Raw genomic sequence first — 25,460 nt, 5'->3', positions numbered from 1 at the left:
GTAAATGGAATTGAGTACAGTTGACTGGATGGCTGGTTTGTAATACAGAATGATGCCAACAGTGTGGGTTCAATTCCTGCACTAGCTGAGTTATCAGCTGATGAAGGGCTTTTGCCCGAAACTTCGATTTTCCTGCTCCTCAGATGCTGCCTGACCTGCTGTGCTTTTCCAGAACCACTCTGATCTAAACTCTGGTTTTCAGCATCTGCAGTCCTCACTTTTACCTAGTTGATTTTAATCTTACTGCCAATCCTCTTGCAAGGATGCCTACCTTGAAGAACTTCTCCTCCTCTCTCCAGAAGAATCTCAGTGAGTCTCTCTCTCTCTCTCTCACTGCAACCCCCAGGTCATCTCCTCTGCCCTTTCCTGATGAAGGGCTTTTGCCCGAAAAATCGATTTCCCTGCTCGTCAGATGCTGCCTGACCTGCTGTGCTTTTTTAGCACCACTCTGATCTAAAATCTAGCTGAGTTATCAACCTCTTCCCTCACCTGACATGTGGTGACCCAGATGTAATCTGGTCATCTCCGGTCATCTCTCTCCAGTTAGGTTATGTGGGATCCAGGGAGGGCTAGCTAATTGGATTCAGAATTGGCTCAATGTTAGGAAGCAGCGGGTGATGGTTGAAGGGTGTTTCTCAGACCGGAGGCCTGTGACTCGTGGTGTGCCACAAGGGTCGGTGCTGGGACCTTTGTTATTTGTTATTTACTTGAATGATCTTGATGTGAACATGAAGGCATGATTGGTAAGTTTGTGGATGATACAAAATTAGGAGCTATCATTGATAGTGAAGAAGGTTATCAAAAATTAAAGAGGAATTTTGATCAGTTAGGGAAATGGGCTGAGGATTAGGAAATGCTATTTAACACAGAATTGCAGAAGTGTGAGATGTTGCATTTTGGAAATTCAAACCAAGGTGGGACTTATACAGTAAATGGTAAGGTCCTGAGGGATGTTGTGGAACAGAGTGACCTAGGAGTACAAGTATATAGTTCATTAAAAGCAGTATCACAGGTAGACATTGTGGTGAAGAAAGCATTTAGCATTGCTAGCCTTCATCGGTCAAGGCATTGAGTATAGGAGTTAGGATGTTGTGCTATAGTTGTAGAAGTCATTGGGAGTATAGTGTACAGTTTTGGTCACCCTCTTATAGGAAGGATATCGTTAAACTGGAAAGAATGCAAAGAAGAATTACAAGCATGTTGCCAGGACTAGTGGGCGTGAGTTATAGGGAGAAGTTGGTCAGGATGGGACTTTATTCTTTGGAAAGTAGAAGAATGAGGGGGTGACCTTATTGAGTTGTATAAAATCATGAGGGGCATAGAGAGGATGAATGCATTTAGTCTTTTTCCCAGGAATGGGGAATTGAAAATGAGAGGGCCTAAGTTTAAGGTGAGAGGAGAAAGATTTAAGAAGGACCTGAGGGGCAACTTCTTCACACAGAGAGTGGTGTGTATTTGGAATGGACTCCCAGAGAAAGTGGTTGAGGCAGTGGTTGGGAAGGGTTTAGAGAAAATGGATCAAATACAGGCAATTGGAACCAGCTGAGTGGGCACCGTGAAGCAGTTTGGGCTGAAGGGCCTGTTTCCATGCTGTATTACTCTGTGACTCAATGACTCTCTCTTTCGTGAGACAGTGGTCCTCTGGGACTATGGCAACTTGACCTTTATCAGAGGATGTGCAGATTGGGTGAGATGAAGGGTCAGGAAAGCTCGTGTGGAGGAGGAGGCTGAGTGATCGATTGCTATCTCATAATATGTAGATAATTCTCTTTGTCTTTTTCATTCTAGATTGAACATTCCTGTAAAAACATCAGTGAGGGCCTGTATGAAAAATCTGAAAGCTGATGAAAGGAACATTGATCTGTCCAATGAGCCGATTGTTGGTGTTAGCAAAGGATGCTCAGAATCACTCCTGGTAGGTATTAATGTACATTTCCTGCAAGTGATCAATAATGATGAATATCTCTAAAGAAATGCTGGAGAGTGGTGAACCTGAGGAATTCACTGCCACATAAAGCAATCAAGGCCAAGACATTGAATGCTTTCAAGAGGGAGTTAGATAAAGTAAATAAGGTAAATGCTGAGAGGGTATTTCCCCCAAAGAACAGAGTACTGTCCCAGAGTAAAGGAGCATCAATTTAAGACTGAGATGAGGAGGAAGTTCTTCTCTCAGTGGATTGTGAATCGTTGGAACTCCTTGCCATAGAGAGCTGTGGGAGGGAGTGGGGGGGGGGGGGGGGGGGGAGCTGTTGGCAAAGTCCTTTTATATTTAAAGCTGAGTCAAAGATGCTCTTCATCTGTAGATAAATCAAAAGGTACTGCGAAAATGCAGGAAAGTGACTGGGAGGAATGTCGGATCAACCATCATCCTACTGAATGGCAGAGTAGGCTGAACAGCCTACTCCTGGGCCTATTTCTGACAGACTTATGGTCTTAATAACTTTGGCTACCAAATTTTCTCAAAACTTGTCATGTGGAGGACTTCTTTGAACTAAAGAAAGACTTAAGTTCATATAAAACCTTTCACAATGATGTGCTGTTTCAATAGAGAAAAATGGCAACCAAACTGTGCACAGCAAACTGCAACAAACAATTGGATTCAGCCCATATAATCCGTTTTAGTGATGGTGATAAATAGATACTTCCATAAGAAGCCGCAATCTCTGCTTAAGCTAATTTATTGGAAAAATATTGAGTTTATTAGTTTATAACTATATTAAGATTAATTGTTTAATTTTCTTTCTTCTCTATTTATTTTATTCATTAATCACTGCATATTCTATCCATCTCTTTACAGAGATGGTCTTAATTTATTTGTACATTAACATGGTTATATCTTCAAGGTTAATTGGAGTAATATCTTGGTGGACTCATCAGACTAATTCATTTGAGAAATCTCCAATATGGGAAAAACATGGATTGTAATGTGTAGACCTCTGGTCTTTCTATCACTTAGTTAATATCAGATTATGGTCAAATAGATTAGTTGCTGAGATGAGAGGGTTTTCTTATAGTAAGATGTTGAGTAAGTTGAGCTATATACTCTACAGAGTTTTTAACAATGGGATGATCTCATTGAAATGTAAAAAATGCTGATGGAGCTTGACAAGGTAGACTCAGAGGTTCTTCCTGCATGCTAAAGAGCTAACATGATCAGCCACAGTTCATGAGATCAGAGGTCAACAGTTTAGGACTGAGATAGAAACTAGGAGCAGGAGTAGATGTTTTGGAACCTGCTCCACTATTCAATGTGAACATGGCTGATCGTTTGTTCCTGCTTTCTCCCCATACCTAATCTACTGCCTTCTTGAAAGCATTCGATGATTTGCCTTGACTGCTTTCTGTGGCAGTGAATTCCTCAGGGTCATCACTCTCTAGGCCTTGTCTCAACCCTAAATGGCCAACCCCATATCTTTCAAATGGACTCTTATTATGTCCAACCTTTCCAAAGTGGGATTTGAGACCCCAAATAGGATTGTGAGGTGAAAGTTTGTTTGCAAGTTCTGAGACAGCAATGATGGTAGTGAATCTTTAATTGAGTTCTATTAGTTGTGCTCCTGCTCATATTGGCCTGTGCTCTCACAATCCATACACTTTGCTCTGTCACTTCTCACTGAGGAGTCATTACAACTTTCAAGCCTCACAATGGCATCTCAGTGGGAAGCACTGTTCCATGTTGTATGTTTCTATGGATACATATAGTTGCCTAATGAACTGTTTTCTAATGTTTTTTTCATTAGCTGGTCCGTACTGCCTACTTTAATGGCAGTGGGTTATTGGGACTTCCTGCATCTGATTTGGCTTTCCCCGAAAACTTCCACATTGGATTTGGTTTTACAACAAGTCAGTTGAACGGTCTACTGTTCTCTTATGAAAAGGTAAAGAATCTAGTGAGTGACTCGATCTAATGTATCTATTTCATTTTTTAAACCAAATGAATTGTTGTATCCTATAGTATTGAAAGGACTTCAAATTTTCTTTGAAAACATTATTTGCTTGGAATTGAGTAGCTTTTGTGCTTGATTAATATAGCCTTATGACCAGCATTTTCCTTTTTTGGTCTAAGTTCATCCAAGAAGGGTCAAAGAGTTGAATGGCCTATTCCTGCTCCTAAATTCTAGGTATCAGGGCAGATAGAGCTTTGCATCTGAGAGGTGACACCTACAAAAATACAGCACTCCATCACATGGGGGCATCAGACTGCACTTTTCCATTTAAATCACTGGAGTCAGACTTGAAACCCATCACCTTTCTAGCCGGAGCCGAGAATGTTACCCATTGAAGCACAACTGACTCCTAACTAGTGAAAAGCAGAATAAAAAACCCTTGAAATACAAAATAAAATGCAAGAACTCCACAGGGACTGTAGGAGTGACTGTCCTTGACGTCAAGGCCACATTTGACTGAATGGGGCATCAAGGAGGACTAACAAAATTAGGGTCAATGGGAATCTGATGAGAATTTCCCATTGATTGGAGCCATAACTGCAACAAGGAAGATGGTTGTGGTTTTGGAGGTAAATCATTTCAGCTCCAGGACATCTCTGCGGGAGTTCCTCAGGGTAGTGTCCTCAGCCCAACCTTCTTCAGCTGCTCATTCAATGATTTTCCCTCTTTCATAAGATCAGATGTGAGGATGTTCATTGATGATTGCATAACGTTCAGCATTATTTGTGACTTCTCAGATACTGAAAGCAGTCTATATTCGAATGCAACAAGATTTGGACAATATCCATGCTTGGGCTGATAAGTGACAAGTAGCATTCGTGCCAGACAATAATCATCTCAAATAAGAAACAATCTAATCACTGTCCCCTGACATTCATTGTTATTACCATCACTGAAACCTCACTATCTACATCCTTGGGGTTACCATTGACCAAAAGTTCAATTGAATTCGTCACACAAACTCAGCAGCAACAAGAGCAGGTCAGAGACTAGAAATGCTGCATGGAGTAACTCATCTCCTGACTCCACAAAGCCTGTCTAGTATCTACAAGGCATACTTCAGGAGTGTGTCTAGATGTGTGTTGCTCCAAAAACAACACAAAGTTTGACACCATCTTGGACAGAGCAGTCTGCTTAAGTGGCACCACAACCACAATCTTCCACTCCCTCCACCACCATCACTCAGTAGCAGAAATGTGTATTATCTATAAGGTGCACTGCAGAAAGGCACTTTAGACAGCACCTTCCAAACCCCTGACCACTTCCATCTAAATGATCAAGGATACATGGGAGATACATGAGTACAAAATCACCTGTAAGTCCCCTTTAATCTAGTCACCATCCAGACTTGGAAATATGTTGCCGTTCCTTCAGTGTCACTAGAACTCCCTGTCTCCCTAGTGGCATTGCAGTTGTCCCTATACCAAATGGATTTCAGTGATTTAAGAAGGAAGTTCACCACCACCTTTTCAAAGGCAACTAGGAATGGACAATAAATACTGGCCCAGCCAGTGATGCCTACATCTCCTGTAAAATAGAATAAATACAGACTTTAATGCAAGTTCGGATTGTGGGGGAGAGACTAAATAAAAGTCCATCTCTAAATTAGCCATTTTATGAAAAATTTTACTGAAAGTTTTCATGTTAGTTTGTAGTGTGGAACTTAACCAAACAGCTCAACTGGAATTCTGACAGTAAAACAATATGTTTAACTTTGCAGAATAACTTTGAAGTTTTCCTGGAAAATGGTAAAGTGACAGTTAATTTACTGGGCAAAGTCCTAAAGTCTGGAAGCTCCTTCAATGATGGTGCCAACCACTATGTATCAATCCAGAGGAGAGGAAATCAGTAAGCTTATTCACATTTTATCAAGTCTGATGTTTGCTTTTTAATAGAACAAAAATTAGGGGGTGATGTTGCAGTTATGTCTTTAAACTAGTAATCTAAAGGTCCAGGCTAATGCTCCAGAGACACAGGTTCAAACTCCACCATCGCACTTATTCAATTCATAATCTTGAATGTAAAGCTAATCTTATTTGATGGTGACTGTGAAACTGCCATTGATTGTCAGGAAAAATCCATCTGGTTCATTAATTACTAAGTAGAGAAAGGATATCTGCTGCCCTTACTTGGTAAAGTATACATTTGACTCTAGATGACATAACTGCCTACTGACTTGCTAGGCCATTGAGTTCAGTTCTAGGGCAATTAGAGATGGGCAATGAAAGAATAAATTAGGATAAATTCTTAAAACATAATCTATAATCATGCAAGATATGCAGAAGCTGTTGAAGTAGAAATATTCCCTACAAAGTTGTTTTCAAAATATCTGATCCAATTTTTACAAATATGATTCAATAAGATGTATTGCATTATAGTTGAGAGTTATAAATCACTGTCTAGACCTTAGCTGGAGCATTAGGCACCAACCTTTAGAAAGGATATCCTTCCTGAGTACTGCATTGAAAAAAGTTAAAGTTGTCACAGTTCTACCAGATCGCAGAGCTGTTCTCTGATTAGAAGAGATAATTGTGGTGGGTCACCACATTTCAGAAAAGGGGCAAGGTTGAGAAGGAAAGTTTTTTGTTGTAACCTCAACCTGTGCAGAAATTGAACCCACACTGTTGGTACCAGTCTGCACTGGAAATCAGACATCCAGCCAACTGAGCTAACCGGTCCCCTGCATTTAATGTAAAATCTTGTATAAACAAATATTGGATATCAGATATTACTACTTGATAATCTGCTTTTTAGTAGTTATCACTTTGCCTTTTGTTTTCAATAAAATCCAGTGTCTATCTGAATGTGGATGATATTGAAAAGCAGGAAGCACGAATACAATTGGACCAGCCTGGAACAAATGGTTTGGTTTATCTGGGTGGGGACAAAGACAGAAGGAATTTTGATGGCTGCATCAGCAATGTCTTTCTACAAAGGTAAATTACTCTCTTTCTTATTCAACTAGGGACAATGGCAACTGTAATTAATTTCAGCTAATATTGAGAAAAATCTTTAATAGATGGAGTTGTTGAGTGAACAGTGTTAATGCATTTAAGGGAGTAGATAAATGCATGATAGAGAAAGGATACACTGAGTTTGATGAATTAGAGTGGCAGGTGGTTTGTGTGGAGCATAAAGACCAAAACAGGCCAAAATGACCTTTTCTGTACTGTAATTTCTGTCAATTCCAGTTGATAGAGTATGGACTAGTACAAAGAATCAGTGATCACACTGTTCAAATCTGGTTGATGATGAAGGTAGCAATACTGGACTATTTGGATAGAGTTAATTATGACATTAAAATCAATATTTTCAACAAAATTATCACTGCAATGAGTCCCACTCTCCCATCTCCCATCTTAACAGCATTGTGGGTCTAGAGGTATCACTTAGAATGCAGCAGTTTAAGAAGGTGGCTCATCACCATCTTTTCAAGGGTAATTAGGGATGGGCAATAAATGCTGTGTAAGCAAATGATGCTTAGCTGCTGGGAAAGAATGAGAAGCTTTTTTTGCGAGCCAGCATGGACAATTTGAGCAGAATTCTACCAGATAGCAACTAAATGTCAATTTTGGCAAGTTTCATGATGGTTTTTTCCTGTAAGCCCTGCATGATTTTTCATGCTATTTTCTGAATCTCACCTCATCTTACCTATGCTCCTATTAATATGGCCTCCTGCTCATCATTTCTTCCCTTTCACCAGACGGTGTTGCTGCTCCCAACATCTTCTGTAATTCTGGTGCTGGTGTTATTTTTAAAGCACATCTGTGCATCTGACTAAGTGCTGTTGCCTGCCAGGTGTTGTCCTTCACCATGCACGGAGCAGGAGGGAACCAAACACAAATACTTTTCGGGGCACATATGTGGCATGTTTTTGCAAGTACACATTCATAAAAATATCTTATTTAAGAACCATTTTACACAGTTTGCTTGTCTTTTGGGTTATCCTATCTTAGGGGCCTATCCCTGGATATGTCCTGTCCCAGGACAGGCCTAGCAGAGGTGGGAGCTCAGTGGTACATAGGCAGGGGGTCTTGCCTTGGGAGTCCTGAACATCGACTCTGGTCACCATAACAGGTTGACAAGACATGGGCAAGGAAACCTCCTGTTGAATACTACATAATGTGCTCCCTCAGTTGATGAATCAGCGGTCTTCCGTGTTGAATACCATTTGGAGGAAACACAAAGGTTGGCAAGGGTGTGGATATACTCTGACTGGGCAATTTCAATGTCACCACCAAGAATGGCTCAGCAGCAGCACAACTTATCAAGCTCACCCTCAATAATTTCTCCTTTGAATCCTTCCACTTCCTCCAGAGGAAAGGAATAGCCATGGGCACCCGTATGGGCCACAGCTATGCTTATCTCTGTGTTGGTTACGTGGAACAGTCCATCTTCCATAGTTACACCGGCACCATTCCCCACCTTTTCCTCTACTACATTGATGACTGTATCAGCGCCATCTTGTGCTCCCACAAGAAAGTTTAACAATTCATCGACTTCACCAATACATTCCACCTTGACCTTAAGTTCATCTGGACCATCTCAGACACCTCTTTCCCCTTCCTGGATCTCTTGATCTTCATCAACGGTGACCGACTCAACACTGACATCTTCTACAAACCCTCCAACTCCCACAGCTACCTGGATTACACCTTCTCCCATCCTGACTCCTGTAAAAATGCTATCTCTTATTCCCAATTCCTCTGCCTCTGCCGCATCTGCTCCCAGGAGGAACAGTTCCACACCAGATGGCCTCCTTCCACAATTTCCTTCCCAAGTGGTTGATGATGCCTTCCAGCACATCTCATCCACCTCCTGCACCTCTGCCCTCGAACCCCACCCCTCCAACTGCAACAAGGAGAACCCCCAGTCCTCACCTTCCACCCCCACCAACCTCCGTATACATTGCATCATTCTCTACCATTTCCACTACCTACAAATGGACCCCACCGCCAGAGATATATTTCCCTCCCCACCTCACCTGCTTTCCATAAAGACCATTCCCTCCGCGACTGCCTCGTCAAAATCCACACCTCCCACCAACCGCACACCCCTTCCCGGCACCTTCCCCTGCCACTGCAGGAATTGCAAAAACTGTGGTTTTGGGGAGATACAATGCCTACTTGCAGAGCGCTTCAGACAACACCTCCAGGACACCAAGCTACTCTGACTTGGAAATACATTATTATTCCTTTCGTGTCATCAGAACAAAATCCTGGAACTCTCTCCCTGAGGGTATTGTGGGTCTACCTACAGCACATGGACTGCAGCGGTTCAAGAAGGCAGCTCACCTCCACCTTCTCAAGGGGCAACTGGGAACAGGCAACGAATGCTGCCCAGCCAGCAACACCCATGTCTCACAAGTGAAGAAAAAAAAAAGTTTCTTGGTGTGGGAAATATTACTTGTTACTGAAATTATTCTGAAACAGTATTGATCATTGCATAATTGCAATTAAAGTATATAAGGATTAGCTTATTCATTTGTTTTATTAATATACCTTAAAAATCCATTAAAACATGGTAATTTAAGTAGAATTGGTGATTTGACAGAATACTTTGTTAAAATTATTATTATAAACAGGTGAACTGGGGCTGCAACAGATATGGCTAACTATGTCTCTCTCTTTAGGAGCAGTAAATCACCCAGAATTGAAAATTTGGCATTTTCAGTTGAGGACTCCGGAGTGTACCTTGACACCTGTCCCCAGCAGAGAGCACCAGAAATGCTCATGTTGAAAGAGGGCAGAAAATGGAATGGTCAAGAGACAGTTAAAATGAACAGGGTATGCAAATTCTCTTGTTCCTCAGGATAATGTAAGCAGCATTAATGACCAATATATCCAAAAGAGAGAGCTAAGAAGAGCCAGGCAGGGACATGAGAAATCATTGGCAGATAGGATCAAGAAAAACCCAAAGTCTTTCTATAGGTATATCAGGAATAAAAGAATGGCTGGAGTAACATTAGGGCCAATCAAGAACAGTAGTGGGAAGTTGTGTTTGGAGTCAGAGGAGATAGGGGAGGCAATAAATTGATATTTTTCGTCAGTATTCACACTGGAAAAAGACAAGTTTGTCAAGGAGAATACTGAGATACAGACTACTAGACTACATAGGATTGAGGTTCACAAGGAGGAGGTGTTAGCAATTCTGGGAAGTGTGAAAATAGATAAGTCCCTTGGAGCTGGATGGGACTTATCCTAGGATTCCCTGGGAAGCCATGAAGGAGAATGCAGAGGCTTTAGCTTTGATCTTTATGTCATCATTGTCTACAGGAATAGTGCTAGAAGGCTGGAGGATAGCAAATGTTGTCCCCTTGTTCAAGAAGGGGAGTAGAGACAACCTTGGTAATTATAGACCATTGAACCTTACTTCAGTTGTGGGTAAAGTGTTGGAAGAGGTTATAAGACATCGGATTTATAATCATCTAGAAAGGAATACGTTGATTAAGGATAGTCAATACAGTTTTTTGAAGGGTAGGTCATGCCTCACAAACTCTATTGAGTTCTTTGAGAAGGTGACTAAATAGGTCAATGAGGGTAAAGCAGTTGATGTGGTGTATGTGGATTTCAGTAAGCCATTTGATAAGGTTCCCCACATTAGGCTATTGCACAAAATATGGAGGCATGGGATTGAGGGTGATTTAGTGGTTTGGATCAGAAATTGGCTAGCTGAAAGAAAAGAGGGTGATGGTTGATGGAAAATGTTCATTTACTAGTGGTATATCACAAGGATCTGTTTTGGGATACCTGCTGTTTGTTATTTTTAAAAATCACCTGGATGAGGGCGTAGAAGGATGGGTTAGTAAATTTGCAGATGACACTAAGGTCGATAGAGTTATGAGTAGTGCCAAAGGATGTTGTAATTTACAGAGGGACATAGATAAACTGCAGAGCAGGGCTGAGAGGTGGCAAATGGAGTTTAATGTGGAAAAGTGTGAGGTGATTCACTTTAGAAGGAGTAACAGGAATGCAGAATACTGGGTTAATGGTAAGAATCTTGGTAGTGTAGAAGAGATGTGCATAGATCCTTGAAAGTTGCCACCCAGGCTGATAGAGCTATTAAGAAGTCATACTGTGTGTTAGCTTTTATTAGTAGAGGGGTTGAGTTTCAGAGCCATAAGGTCATGCTGCAGCTGTACAAAACTCTGGTGCGGCTGCACTTGGAGTATTACGTACAGTTGTGGTTGCCGTATTACAGGAAGAATGTGGAAGCTTTGGAAAGGGTTCAGAAGAGATTTGCTAGGATTTTGCCTGTTGTGGAGGGAAGGTCTTACGAGGAATGGCTGAGGGACTTGAGGCTGTTTTCATTGGAGAGAAGAAGGTTGAGAGGTGATTTAATCGAGACAAATAACATAATCAGAGGGTTAGATAGAGTGGGCAGTGAGAGCCTTTTTCCTCGGATGGTGATTGCTAGCATGAGGGGATATAGCTTTGAACTTGAGGGTGATAGATATAGGACAGATGACAGAGGTAATTTTTTTACTCAGAGAGTAGTAGGGGTGTGGAATAGCCTGCATGCAACAGTAGTAGTTTCGTGAACTTTAAAGGCATTTAAATGGTAATCGGATATACATATGGATGAAAATAGAATAGTGTAGGTTCTATGGGCTTCGGTTTGGTTTCACAGGACAGTGCAACATCGAGGGCTGAAGGGCCTGTACTGCACTGTAATGTTCTATGTTGATAGAAGGTTTTCTTTGTCACAGAATGGAAAGAATCAAAAAGTTATTCCTGATTATTCAACTAAGGAGAATACAGGCCAAGAATCAAAGGACTGCCAGTTGCCATGGCAACCAAAATCAGTCAGTGGCGCCTACCAATTTGGCGATTCACCAGACAGCAGATTGGAATATGACTTTGTCCCTGAATCATTTAAAGAGAGGTAAAGTGAATTATTATTTATAATCTGTCAATATGTATGTTTAACAAATAGCTGTTATAATGCAAATTTGCATACTCACTCTGTTCCATTGGGATTTAAAAGAAAGTACTTCATTTGTTGTGTGGCCTGATACTTGTGTTAGAAAACAGCATTTCTTGAATCTCAACCAGGAACATGATAAAAGACCAAAATACTGCAGATGCTAGAAGTCTGAGACAAACACTTCACCAGTTCTGAAGGAGAGTCATAACGGAGTTGAAACGTTACCTTTGTTCCTCTAGCCGTAGATGCTGCCATACCTGCAGAGTTTCTCCAGCATTCTCTGTGTTCCTTTCATAATGAAAGGCACTCTGATATATTTTAAGGCTGCTTTGTGACCAATGTCATTGCTAGGTGGAGCACCACATATGCACATGTAAAGTTGGTGTATTGTTTGTTGTTTTAAAACTTGCATCCAGCAACAAATGCCATTTATCATAAATGTCACCTTATCCTGTGTTTGCATAAATAACTATAATACCTTGCATATTAAAAATCTGGCCTTAAAAGTTGGCCTTAAATGTGACTATATAACCATTGTCAATTGTCAGAAAAACGCACCTGGTTCACAAATGTCTTTAAGGGAAGGAAATCTGCCTTCCTTGCCTTGCCTTGCCTACAGCCACAGAGCAATGTGGTTGACTCTGAACTTACCTCTCAAATAGCCAAGTAAGCCACTCAGTTTAATGGCAATTAGGGATGGGCAACATCCCTTACCAGTGACACTCAACCATGAGCAAATTTGTTTAAAAATCTATTATAGGGAGTTCAATCAATATGAATAGTTGTTTATTCCCGGTACAATCTGTAAAGAAAAAGTCCTGTGTAGCTCAGTCTTGCTGACTGGTAGTAGATATCAGATATCACACAACATCATGGTCCAACAGGTTTATTTGAAATCACAGGCTTTCAGAGCACTGCTCCTTCATCAGGTGAAGAGGTAGAAGATGGAACAGAGTATTGTAAAATTTTCAATTCCAAACACTAACGCACCACTTACTGTGCTGTGAGTTTTTGTTCTGGATCAGGGAATATCAAGTGCTTCCATTGAGTATTATTAATACTGTGTGCAACTACATATGTGCAGATGGATCATGTTGGCCACTTTTAATGGTGCCACCCTGTCTCCTGTATTGGGAACACTCATACTGATGTTTTAAATACAATATTTACATAATTACATTTTTCAGGTCAACATTCTCCATCGACGTGCGAACAGTTGCAACAGAAGGAACCATCTTTTATGTAGCAGATAAGTCAGGGAAATCCTCCATGATACTTTACGTTTCGAGAGGTCGTTTCATCTTTTCCTTTACTGTTAATGAGAAGAAACTGAAAATTAAGAGCAAAGTTAAGCACAATGATGGAAAGTGGCATACAGTAAGTAAACACTAGCTTTTATCTGCAAATACAAGGCATAGTAATGGGAAAATGTGCATGGAGTCAGAGGAGATAGGCGAAGTGCTAAATGAATACTTTTCGTCAGTATTCACACTAGAAAAAGACAATGTGGTCATGGAGAATACTGAGATACAGGCTACTAGACTAGATGGGATTGAGGTGCACAAGGAGGAGGTAGCAATTCTGGAAAGTGTAAAAATAGATAAGTCCCCTGGGTCGGATGGGATTTATCTTAGGATTCTCTGGGAAGCCAGGGAGGAGATTGCCAAGCCTTTAGCTTGATCTTTATGTCATCATTCTCTCCAGGAGTAGTGCCAGAAAACTGGAAGGTAGCAAATGTTATTCCCTTGTTCAAGAAGGAGAGTAGAGACAACCCTTGTAATTATAGACCAGTGAGCCTTACTTGGGTTGTGGGTAAAGTGTTGGAATAGGTTATAAGAGATAGGATTTATAATCATCTAGAGAGGAATAGGTTGTTTAAAGATAGTAAACACAATTTTGTGAAGGGCTAGGTCAGGACTCACGAATCTTATTGAGTTCTTTGAGAAGGTGACCAAATAGGTAGATGAGGTTAAAGATGTTGCTGTGGTGTATATGGATTTCGGTAAATTCCCCATGGTAGGCTATTGCACAAAATATGGAGGCATGGGATGGAGGGTGATTTAGTGGTTTGGATCAGAAGTTGGCTAGCCTAAAGAAGACCGAGGGTGGTAGTTGATTGGAAATGTTCATCCTGGAGTTGAATTAATAGTAGTGTACTGCAAGGATCTGTTTTGGGTCCACTGTTGATTGTCATTTATATAAATGACCTCGATGAGGGCATAGAAGGATGGGTTAGTAAACTTGCACATAACACTAAGGTCAGTAGAGTTGTAGATAATGACAAAGAATATTGCAGGTTACAGAGAGACGGGGATAAGCTGCAGAGCTGGGCTGAAAGGTGGCCAAATGGAGTTTAATGTGGAAAAGTGTGAGGTGATTCACTTTGGAAGGAGTAACAGGAGTGCAGAGTAAAAGCAAATTACTGCGGATGCTGGAATCTGAAACCAAAAGAGAAAAAGCTGAAAATCTCAGGGGGTCTGGCAGCATCTGTAAGGAGAGAAAAGAGCTGACGTTTCGGGTCTAACTGACCCTTTGTCAAAGCTTTGACAAAAGGGTCAGTTAGACTCGAAACGTCAGCTCTTTTCTCTCCTTACAGATGTTGCCAAACCTGCTGAGATTTTCCAGCATTTTCTCAACAAGAATGCAGAGTACTGGGCTAATGGTAAGATTTTTGGTAATGTAGAACAGCAGAGAGACCTCGGTGTCCAGGTTCATAGATCCTTGAAAGTTGTCACCCAGGTTGATAGGGTTGTTAAGAAGGCATATAGTCTATTAGCTTTTATTAGTAGAGGGATTGAGTTTTGGAACCATGAGATCATGCTGCAGCTACACAAAACTCTGGTGAAGCCACAGTTGGAGTATTGTATACAGTTCTGGTCACCACATTATAGGAAGGATGTGGAAGCATTGGAAAGGGTTCAGAGGAGATTTACTAGGATGTTGCCTGGTATGGAGGGAAAATCTTAGGAGGAAAGGCTGAGGGACTTGAGCTGTTTTATTTACGGAGAAGAAGAATGAGAGTCAACTTAATTGAGACATATAAGATCATCAGAGGGTTAGATAGTTTGGACAGTGAGAGCCTTTTTCCTCGGATGGCGATGGCTAGCACGAGGGGTCACAGCTTTTAATTGAAGGGTGAAAGATATAGGTCAGGTGTCAGAGAGTAGTTTATTTACTCAGAGATTGGTAGGGGCATGGAATGCACTGCCTGCAACAGTAGTAGACTCATCAACTCTAAGGGCATTTAAATGGTCATTGGATAGGCATATATAGACAAGAATGGAATTGTGTAGGTTAGATGGGCTTCAGATTGGTTCTACAGGTTGGTGCAACATCGAGGGGGCAAAGGGTCTGTACTGCGCTGTTATGTTCTGTGTTCTATGTATAGGGAAAAGGTACTTCTGGGAAATTGTACTGTTAATCTATCTGTTGGCTGAAACCATTGCCTCACTCCTAACATAGAAAATAAGAGCAGCAGTAGACCACTTGGCCCTTTCAGCCTGCTCAAACATTCATTATGATCATGCCTATTCATCCAATTTAATAGCCTGTTCCCACATTTCCCCATATCCTCTGACTCCTTTAGCCCCAAGTGCTATATCCAATTCCTTTGAGAAATCATACAATGTATTGGCCTCAACCGCTTTCTATGGTAGAAAATTCTATGGGCTCTCCGTTCTCTGGGTGAATGAATTTCTCCTTATCTCAGTCCTAAATGGCCTATCCTATATCCTTAGACTGTAACCCCTGGTTCTGGACTCCTTGATCATTGGGAACACTTGTCCTGCATCTTACCTGCTTAGTTATGTTTGACTTTTATAAGTTTCTATGATTCCCCCTCATGCTTCAGAACTCCAGCAAATGTAGTTCTAACTGACTCAGTCTCTCCTCATACATCAGCCCTTCACTGCCCTCCCTCTGTAGCAAGAACATCCTTCCTCTGATAAGGAGACCAAATTGCATGCGATATTCCAGGTGCTGTCTCACTAGGACTATGTACGTTTCCAGTAAGACATCCCTGCTCCTTTACTTAAATTCTCTCACTATGAAGGCCAAAATACCATTTTTCTTCTTGAGTACCTGCTGCATCTGCATGCTTACCTTCAGTGACTAGTCTACAAGGATACCCAGGTCTCACTACACATTCTCCTCTCTCAATTTATAGCAATTCTGAGAATAATCTGCCTCCCTGTTATTGCTCCCAAAGTGGATAACCTCACATTCATCTGTGTTATACAACATCTACCATGTATTTGCCCACTCACTCTGCTTGTCCAAATAACAAATCTCACTACCTTTCCTTCAGGCCCACAACCCTCTCGCTAGTTCTGGTCTGTGGCACATTCACAGTTCCATTTCACCACCATCGATGACTGTGCTTTCAGCTGCTTCAAACCTGAATGTTCTGAGTCATAAAGCACAGAAACAGACCCTTCGGTCCAACCAGTCCATGCCGAACATAATCCCAAACTAAACTAGTCCCACCTGCCTGTGCTCGGCCCATATCCCTTCAAACCTTTCCTGCCTCAACATTCCTCCTTTTACCTTAATGACACCCATTAAATCCTGCTGTATGAGAAGAAACCTTTGGTCACCTTAACTCCTCAAGTGGTTCAATATCAAAATTTGTCTGACAACACTCCTGTCAAGAACCTTGGGACTAAATTAAAATATTTTAGAAATGCAAGTTGTTGTCAGTATTTTGATCATGGCATCACAAAACTCAAGCTGTATTGTTTACACCAAGCTACCAACAGCAGAATTTATTTTCTAAATGGGGAGAAAATTCAGAAGTCTGAAGTGCAAAGAGACTTAGGAATTCTAGTCCAGGATTCCCTGAGGGTAAACTTGCAGGTTGAGTCAGTAATTAGGAAGGCAAATGAAATGATGGCATTTATCTTGAGACGACTTGAATATAAAAGCAGGGATGTATTTCTGGGCTTCTATAACGCTCTGGTCAGACCACACTTTGAGTATTGTGCACAGTTTAGGGTCCCATATGTCAGGAAGGATGTTACTGGCTGTGGAGCATATTCAGAGGAGGCTCGCAAGAATGAAAAGCTTAACACATAAGGAATGGTTGAGGACTCTGGGTCCATACTTGATGGATGTTATAAGGATGAGATGGGATCTAATTGAAACTTACAGAATACTGAATGGTCTGGAATTGCCCAATTTCTGCTCCTTTGTCTTATGGTCTTATAAATACAGCCAGTATGTAACCTGTAAATATTTGATTTTATAATAAACAAATAGGAAATTCTCGAAGAAAATCAAGTTAACAACACAGTAGGCTGAAGAATGCCATTCGATCCATCCAGTTGGAGAATGCTAAATTCTCCAAAACTATAGTGTCAATTTCTTTCCCTTTACAAACACTCCTATTGTTTCTGAGTATTTAACCTCTACCTAAATGTCATGTTGCTTCAGCTGCATTAGCTGTTTGTGGTGAAGCGGGTACTTTGCATGTAAAAAAATCTTAATCCATTAATATTTTTGTTAAAATTTCATGTACCTGAATAAGAAAAGTTTAAAAATACATTATGGAAAGTTGAGTTGCGTTAAGAAATTCATTCTGTAATACAATTTATAAGAACAATATTGAATAACTTAATTGCATTTTTCTATTGACTCCTGTACCGCTCCCCTCCTAATTTACCATTTTGTAATTAATTTCCTTTTAAAGGTGGTGTTTAGCAGAGAAAATAATAAAGGAAAGCTCATTATTGATGGACTTCGGACACGACATGCCAGTATTAGCGATAGTGCACTCTTGAAAGTTGAATCTCCATTCTATTTGGGTGGATTACCATCAGGCAAAAAGCGACGCAATAGGAAGGTAAAGTGGAATTGACAATCTCTCTGTGGCCTTGCCCACTCTCCCAACTTTTCAATGCTCTCCAACCCAACAGCCCACCAAGATCACTGCAATTCTTCGATTCTGGCATCTTGTAAATTGCTGATCGTAATCATTCCACTGTTAGCACCCAGCTTTCGAGGGCCTTGGCTCTGGAATTACTTCCCCATACCTTTTTCTCTTTCTCTCGCCTTTTGAGATACCTCCTAAATTTTCCCATTTTCACCATGGCAGCATAGCAGCAGGAAGAGGCCTGTTCTGTTGTTGAAATCACAGCTGATCCATGGTTTAACTCTGTATACTTTACACCATAACCCTTGGTAAACAAAAATCCATTAATCTCAGAGTTTAAATGAGCAATTGATCTAGCATCAGTTTCTTTGGCAAAAATAAGTTTTAAATCACTACCGCCTTTTCGGTGTTGAATAGTTCCTCACTCCAACCCTTAAAGATTTGACTTTAATTTTTAGATGATATCTGGTAATACTAGCTTCCCCACTCAGATGGAAAATAAAGTATTTCTACTATCCTCTCTGTTCTCCTTCATATCTTTAAACTTCTTTTTAACAAATAACTGTCAGGACCTTTGTTTTCATTTTGATGAATTTCTTCCATGCTAACTCCAAGGCCAATATATCCTTCCCAAAATAATAACCAGAACGCAGATATAGGATAACTAGGGCTTTGTATAAGTGAAGCATATTTCTCCTCCCTTGTTTTTAACTACCCTGGATATAAAGGCTTGTTTGTTTGAGTATTTTCTGTACTTGTTGATCATGTTTCATCCATAAGCTTTTTGTCACATATTTTGGTCAAGTAATCCTGTGTTGGCCTATTCAGAATTTATGTAGTTGTGGTCATAATTTTAATCCATTAATTGTCTTTTATTTTTCAAACAGCTACATGGTTTTCAGGGATGTCTAAGAAACTTCAAAATGGATGGTAGTGAACTGCATTCTCCACTGCGCACATTTGGAGTCACACCATGTTTCGACGGCAAGTTTAAGCAAGGGGTCTATTTCTCAGCCAAAGGAGGATATGTTGTTTTAGGTTTGTCAAATCCTTAAGTTACTTGTGCCTTCTATAAAAAGAAAACTTTTCTGAAATTATTTTTGCTTCCACATGTGATGAGTGAAAATACTTGTTAGGTAGCATTCTGTCTTCTGAATTAACTTATGAGTTAAGTCCTTCTTCCAGAACTTCAACACAAAACCTAGCCTGTCCCTCCAATGCAGTGCACTCTCAGAGAGTCAGTGCGAGAGAACACTGTACTGTCGGAAGTCCATTGCTGAGGGAGCACTGCACTGTCGAAGGGTCAGTGCTGAGGAAATGCTCACTGTGGGAGGATCAGCACTGAGAAGGCACCACACTGTCAGGGGGGTCAGTGCTGAGGGAGCACCACACTGTCAGGGGGTCAATGCTGAGGGAGCGCCACACTGTCAGAGGGTTAGTACTGAGGAAGCGTTGCCCTGTGTGGGGGTCAGTACTGAGGAGGCATTGCGCTGTCACTGGGTCAGTGCTGAGGGAGCGCCACACTATTAGGGGAGTCAGTGCTGTGGGAGCGCCACATTGTCAAGGGGTCAGTGCTGAGGGAGTGCCACACTGTCAGGGGGTCAGTGCTGAGGGAATGCTCAATTGCTATGAAGATAGGAGCTTAGGAGCAGAAGCAGGCCATTCAGTGCCATAAGCTTGATCTGCTGCCATTCTATATCATCACTAATCATCTATTCCATGTTATATTCCCATATTATCTGCATATCCCGTGATGTCATTGATATCAAAAAGCCAATCATCTCTGTCTTGAAAATATTTAATGACTGAAGTTCTTAAACCTTGGATAGAGAATTTGAAAACTTTATGATCTTATGCATGAATAAATTCCTCATTTTGATCATAAATGGCTTGTTCCTTATTCAATTCAGGAGTAGAACATTCCAACAGTACAGATCCCACTTTCTCCCCCACTGGTGTCATTGACACAAGAACTAGAACCTACTTCTCACACACCAATCTTTGTACCATCTTTTCTAATCTTTTTTGCCTTAAACCAATTTGCATGTGGTTCAGATAGTAAACAGAGATTATTACCTTGGATGTTCTGCTTTCAAATTATCACCTGGCCTCTCATACTCCCTTAGTAGAGTCTCTTTCCTAGCTCAGCCTCCATATGTCATTGGTACAACATGGACTACAACAATGGATACTCCCCCTTCCACTGCAAGTTCCTTTCCAAGCTTCAGCAGATATTCCAAAGTCTGGCACTGTCATGCAGACATTTGGACTCTTGCTCTTTGCTCAATTTCCTTTATCATCCTGCCTGTTACTACCACAACATTCCCTTTCCCTCCCTCCCACTTGAATGGCTTCCCATGCCATTATTAATTACCTCATCCACATTACAGCCCTCAATCTCATGCAAGACCAGCTGGACCTGATAGTGCGGCGCTCCCTCAGCACTGACCCCCTGACAGTGTGGCACTCCTCCAGCACTGACCCCCTTGACAGTGTGTCGCTCCCTCAGCACTGACCCTCCCCCAGTGCAGCATTTCCTCAGCACTAACCCTCCAACAATTATAAGAGGTGAGGCTCCTGTGGGCCTGACCTCAAGATTACCCTACTTGAGGTCACATCCTCCTGTTCCTGTTCACTAGCCAAATCAGAAGACTCCATCATGAGAGTTGTGAATGCCTCTTGGAATATATTGGGAAGGGAGCATTCATTTTCCCTGACATATCGCAACATCTGTAGCTGAGCATCCAATGCACTACCTCTGAACTGAAGTCCCTGCTGTGCAGACATTTCCTGCATATCTTTTGGCCTGGAACACATCAGTTCCCACATCCTGCAGTTGCAGCACATCACTTGAGCTGCCATTTATATTGTGTTAATTAACTAATAATCTTAACTGATTTGTAATTTATAATGTCTACATCTTGCAGTCAATTTCATGCTGGCTGTAAACTTTATCAAAATTAATAAATGGTAGTACGGTATTTTAGGGCTTTTTCTAAAAAAAAAGGCTTTTGCGATATCAGTTGCACAGTCCCCAGCAGCAGTTACTCACCAACCACTCAACCTGTGATCACCCTTATGGCAATGCTTCAGATTGTTATAGATTCGCAGTTTATGAGACTCGCTGTGACAAATTGACTACATTTTCTCTATTACAACAATGATTACAATGTAAAATGCTTTGGGACATTCTGATGCAATGAAAGGAGCTGCAGGCATGAAAATTTTTTTCTCTCTCTCTCTCTCTGCTCTTTTTCACTGAAACTGCAGCTTAATCTGATAAGGAAGCACAAGTTGTAGTGCCCTACTGTGCATTAGCACAGCACAACCCTATAAACATTATCATCAATATCCTTCATTTCTGATGTCTGAATGCTTGTTTTCAGATAACTCATTTGTGGTGGGCAAGGACTTTGAGCTCCTGTTTGCAGTGCGCCCTCAAAGCCAGACTGGAATCCTCTTTCATATCAACAGCTCTCAAGGAAATTATCTCAGTCTATATATGTACAAGGGAAAGGTAAGAATAATTCTTAAATAATCAGCTACCTACCATTAAACTTTATTCACCTTCTGTGTTTTGTATTAAATGGATTGTGACAACCTATAGTCTTGCTGCAAGTATTGTTTCAGGTATAACAGTGTTTACCAGTCCTGAAAGCATTCTGAAGTCAGGTATGCCCAATATCCAATAGCATATAAAAGACTTGTTATCACGGTTAAAGTCCATGGAATGAAAGGGGTACTAGCAGCCTGGGACGAAGTGACAAGGAACAGAGAATAAGGATGAATGATTGTTTTTGAGGCTGGAAAGCATTATGTAATTGGCTTCCCCAGGGAACTCTTTTTTGTCACCTATACTAACGATATAGACTTTGATGTACAGGTCACAGTTTCAAATTTTTCAGACAGACACAAATATTTGGAGGGATTGTAACTGTTTGAACAATAATGGTAGATATTAAAAGGACATAGACAGGCTGCTGTAATTGCTCAATACATGACAGATGAAATTGAAGGTTCAGGGAATCAGGACATCTTTATGCAAAAGTAATCTCTCTGTGGCAAGACAGGTTGAGAAAATAGTTTATAAGGCATACAGGATCCTGGTCTTTAAAAGATAAGCAGAGAGTACAAAAACTTCTTTTTCTTTGGCAGTCCCTCAGGGTTGGGGACGTCTTGCTTCCCTGAGATGGTGGGTGGGTTTCATGTCTCAGTGGTTTCAGTGGTTGAGTAGTCATGTCTTGAAGTTGCATACTCAGTCTTAGGGGGGTGGGGGAGATGCCCTGGATTCTGCATCCGCTTTCCACCTGCTTGCACTGGCCTCCCTGTACTCCATTTGGTGACACTCAAAGTGTTGATGCCTTCATGGATGCTTCTTCTTCAGCTTGTGCATGTAGTAATTGTAATGAGGTCAGCTGGGTGGACCTCACAGAATATGAGTTCCCTGATTGGGGTTCTTAATCTGGTCCAATTAGGGAGCCCGGTTGGCAGATGCAAACAGGAGTGTCACAGGTTCTGTTCACTCTGAGAGCTGGCTCAGTGTAAAGGACCTTTCAAATGTAAATAAAGGGTGACTAGGTGATGGGATACCAGCCTCTGTGGAGTGATTTCAGTGCACTCTGGGGCAAATGATTCAGATGTGTCAATGTGGATGATGCATTCGTTTTAGGGTTCTCTTGTCACATTTTCTCTGCCTCTCTAGTAAGCTCTCCCGAGTGATTACAGTGCATTTGTTTAGATTGTCTACATTCCTGACATGACTATATGACTCAACCATTGCAGCTAGTCATGTGTAATCCATACCTTGGTACTGGGACATTGGCCTGGGGAAGGACATGCACATTAGTACACCATCCTTCCAGTGATTGGCAGGATTTTGTGACGGCAGTACATGTGATATCTCTCAGGGATTTGAGGTGTCTGCTGTACATGTTTCTAATGTATACAGGAGTGTGGGGACTAGGGTTGCTGTATTGACCATGAGCTAGGTCCTGGATTTGAGGTCTTGGACTTTAAACACTCTATTCCTAAAGTGTCCAATGGCTGCACTGGCACATAGAAAAACAAGGCATTTTTGATAAATCCGTACAAAGGAATAGAGTTTAAAGTAGGGTAGTGCAGCTGGAATTGTATAAGGCATTAATGAGACCACACTTGGAGCATTGCGAACAATTTTGATCTCCTTGAGGAGGGGTGTAGTTGTGCCAGAGGCAATTCAGAGGAGGTTAACAAGATTGATACCAGAGATGAAGGGTTTGGCTTATGAGGAGAGAATGAACAGTTTTGCAGCTTGGCTTCATGAAAGGGAATTTGTGTTTGACTAATTCATTACAATTTTCTTGAAGAAGTCTTAAATCAGAGTACACAGAGGGGGCCTAGCTGATATGCTATATTTCCATAAGGCATTCACAGGTATATCACAAAAACTTAAGTCATAAGATAAAACCCATGATGTTGGAGATAGTATATTGGCAATGATAGGAAATTGGCTAATGGGCAGTAAACAGAGAGGAGGAAGTGGTCCTAGTTCTGATCCCTGTGAAAACCACTGGTCAAGAGGTTATTTTTCATGTTAGTAATTTGTGACCAGTCGGTTTCACAGGGATCAGAGCTGGGACTTCAATTGTTTACAAAATATATTAATAACTTGGAGGAAGGAAGTGAATATACTGTAGCTAAATTTGCAGATGATGTTAAAATGCATGAAAAGACTGGTTGTAAAAGGGATACAAACAATCTACAGAGAGATATTGATAGGTTAGGTGAGTGGTCAAGAAATTGGCAAATGGAGTATAATGTAGGTAAATGTGAAGTTGTTCATTTTGGATAGAAGATCAAAAGAACAGAATATTATTTAAATAGAGAAAAACTGCAGAAAACTGCAACACAAAGGGTACCTATACATGAAACACAAAAAGCTAGCACAAAAGTACAGCAGGTAATCAGGAAGGCCAATTGAATGTTGACCCTTATTTCAAAGGGGTTGGAGAATAAGAGCAGGGAAGTCTTACTGCAGCTGTCCAATGTGCTGGTGAGATCACATCTGGAGTACTGTGAGCAGTTTTGATTCTCTTATTTAAGGAAAGATATTGGAGGCAGTTCAGTGAAGGTTCATTCGGATTAGCCTTGGCATGGAGATACAGCTCTTAGAAGCACAGGTTAAACAGGCTAGGAGTCTACTCAGAGCTTAAAAATGTGTTGCTGGAAAAGCGCAACACATTTTTAAGCTGTTGTTGTGGTTCTGTTTGCCAAGCTGGGAATTTGTGTTGCAGACGCTTCGTCCCCTGTCTAGGTGACATCCTCAGTGCTTGCGAGCCTCCTGTGAAGCGCTTCTGTGATCTTTCCTCCGGCATTTGTAGTGGTTTGAATCTGCCGCTCTGATCTCCAGCATCTGCAGTCCTCACTTTCTCCTAGGAGTCTACTCACTGGCGCTTAGAAGAATGAGAAGTGATTTCATTGAAACATATCGGATTCTTAAGGGGTTTGACAGGGTAAATACTGAGAAGATGTTTCCCCTAATGAGAGAGTTTAGGACCAGAGGGCATAGCCTCAGAATAAAGAAATACCAATTTAAGACTAAGATGAAGAGGAATTTCTTCTCTAAGAGTCTTTGGAATTCCTTGCCACAGAGAGCTGAGGGGGCAGAGTCCTTGAGTATATTTAAAGCTGAGAATGATAGATTCTCGATCAGTTGGGTAATCAAGGAATAAGGGAAAAGGGGAGGAAAGTGGACATGAGGCATGTCAGATCAGTCATGATCATATTGAATGGCAGAGCAGACTCTTAATTCCCCTACAATGCAAAAACCCATCCAATTGTGTCTTGAATATACTTAATGAAGCTGCCTCTATTGCTTCCTTGGGCAGTCCCTCTACACAAAGGCATGCTGCAATCTTTCACCATTTAAATAATACTCTGACCTACTATTTTTACTTCGAAAGTGGATAACCTCCCATTTACCAACATTGTACTCCATCTGCTAGACCCTTGCCCACTCACTTAACCTATCTAAATCTTTCTGCACAGTTTGCCTTTCCACTCATTTTAGTGTCATCAGTAAATGTGGATAGGTTACACTTGGTGTCCTCTTCCAAATCATATTTCTAAAGAACAGTTGCAGGCCCAGCATCGACCCCTATGGCTCTCTGTTTACCACTGATCTCCATCCCGAGAAACACCCATTTATCCCAACTCTCTGCTTTCTATTGGTTAACTAGTCCTTTATTCATGCTAGTACATTCCCGCAACTCCATGCTTTCTTATCCTACGGATGAGTCTTTTATGCAGCACCTTATCGAAAGCCTTCTGGAAATCCAAGTATACAACATTCACCTGTTCCCCTCCATTCACCTGTTCCACCTCCATTCATGTTTATCAAACATGACCTTCACTTCCTAAATCCATGCTGCGTCTGCCTGCTGGAACCCTATCATAGAGTCATAGAGATGTACAGCATGGAAACAGACCCTTCGGTCCAACCCGTTCATGCTGACCAGATATCCCAACGCAGTCTAGTCGCACCTGCCAGTACCTGGCCCATATCCCTCCAAACCCTTCCTATTCATATACCCATCCAACTGCCTCTTGAATGTTGCAATTGTACCAGCCTCCACCACTTCCTCTGGCAGCTCATTCCATACATGTACCACCCTCTGCATGAAAACATTGCCCCATAGTTCTCTTTTATATCGTTCCCCTCTCACCCTAAACCTATGCCT

At 41.3% G+C, this 25,460-nt stretch overlaps 1 protein-coding gene across 1 annotated transcript in view; it reads left to right on the top strand.

The window, feature by feature from the left end:
• Nucleotides 1-25,460, top strand: part of LOC132815125 (laminin subunit alpha-3-like) — a 364,209-nt gene that overhangs the window by 320,243 nt on the left and 18,506 nt on the right. The window contains exons 66-75 of the mRNA XM_060823918.1: nucleotides 1,789-1,915; nucleotides 3,741-3,878; nucleotides 5,668-5,795; nucleotides 6,740-6,883; nucleotides 9,580-9,733; nucleotides 11,656-11,831; nucleotides 13,061-13,250; nucleotides 17,560-17,712; nucleotides 18,630-18,780; nucleotides 21,129-21,259. Of these exons, the coding sequence (XP_060679901.1) occupies nucleotides 1,789-1,915; nucleotides 3,741-3,878; nucleotides 5,668-5,795; nucleotides 6,740-6,883; nucleotides 9,580-9,733; nucleotides 11,656-11,831; nucleotides 13,061-13,250; nucleotides 17,560-17,712; nucleotides 18,630-18,780; nucleotides 21,129-21,259 (1,492 nt within the window). The remainder of the gene's footprint in view (nucleotides 1-1,788; nucleotides 1,916-3,740; nucleotides 3,879-5,667; nucleotides 5,796-6,739; nucleotides 6,884-9,579; nucleotides 9,734-11,655; nucleotides 11,832-13,060; nucleotides 13,251-17,559; nucleotides 17,713-18,629; nucleotides 18,781-21,128; nucleotides 21,260-25,460) is intronic.

The sequence above is a fragment of the Hemiscyllium ocellatum genome, chromosome 4 (assembly GCF_020745735.1).
Source record: "Hemiscyllium ocellatum isolate sHemOce1 chromosome 4, sHemOce1.pat.X.cur, whole genome shotgun sequence".
Taxonomy (NCBI): Eukaryota; Metazoa; Chordata; class Chondrichthyes; order Orectolobiformes; family Hemiscylliidae; genus Hemiscyllium; species Hemiscyllium ocellatum.
Note: the sequence above shows the minus strand (reverse complement) of the source record. Positions and strands in the feature narration are given on the sequence as shown.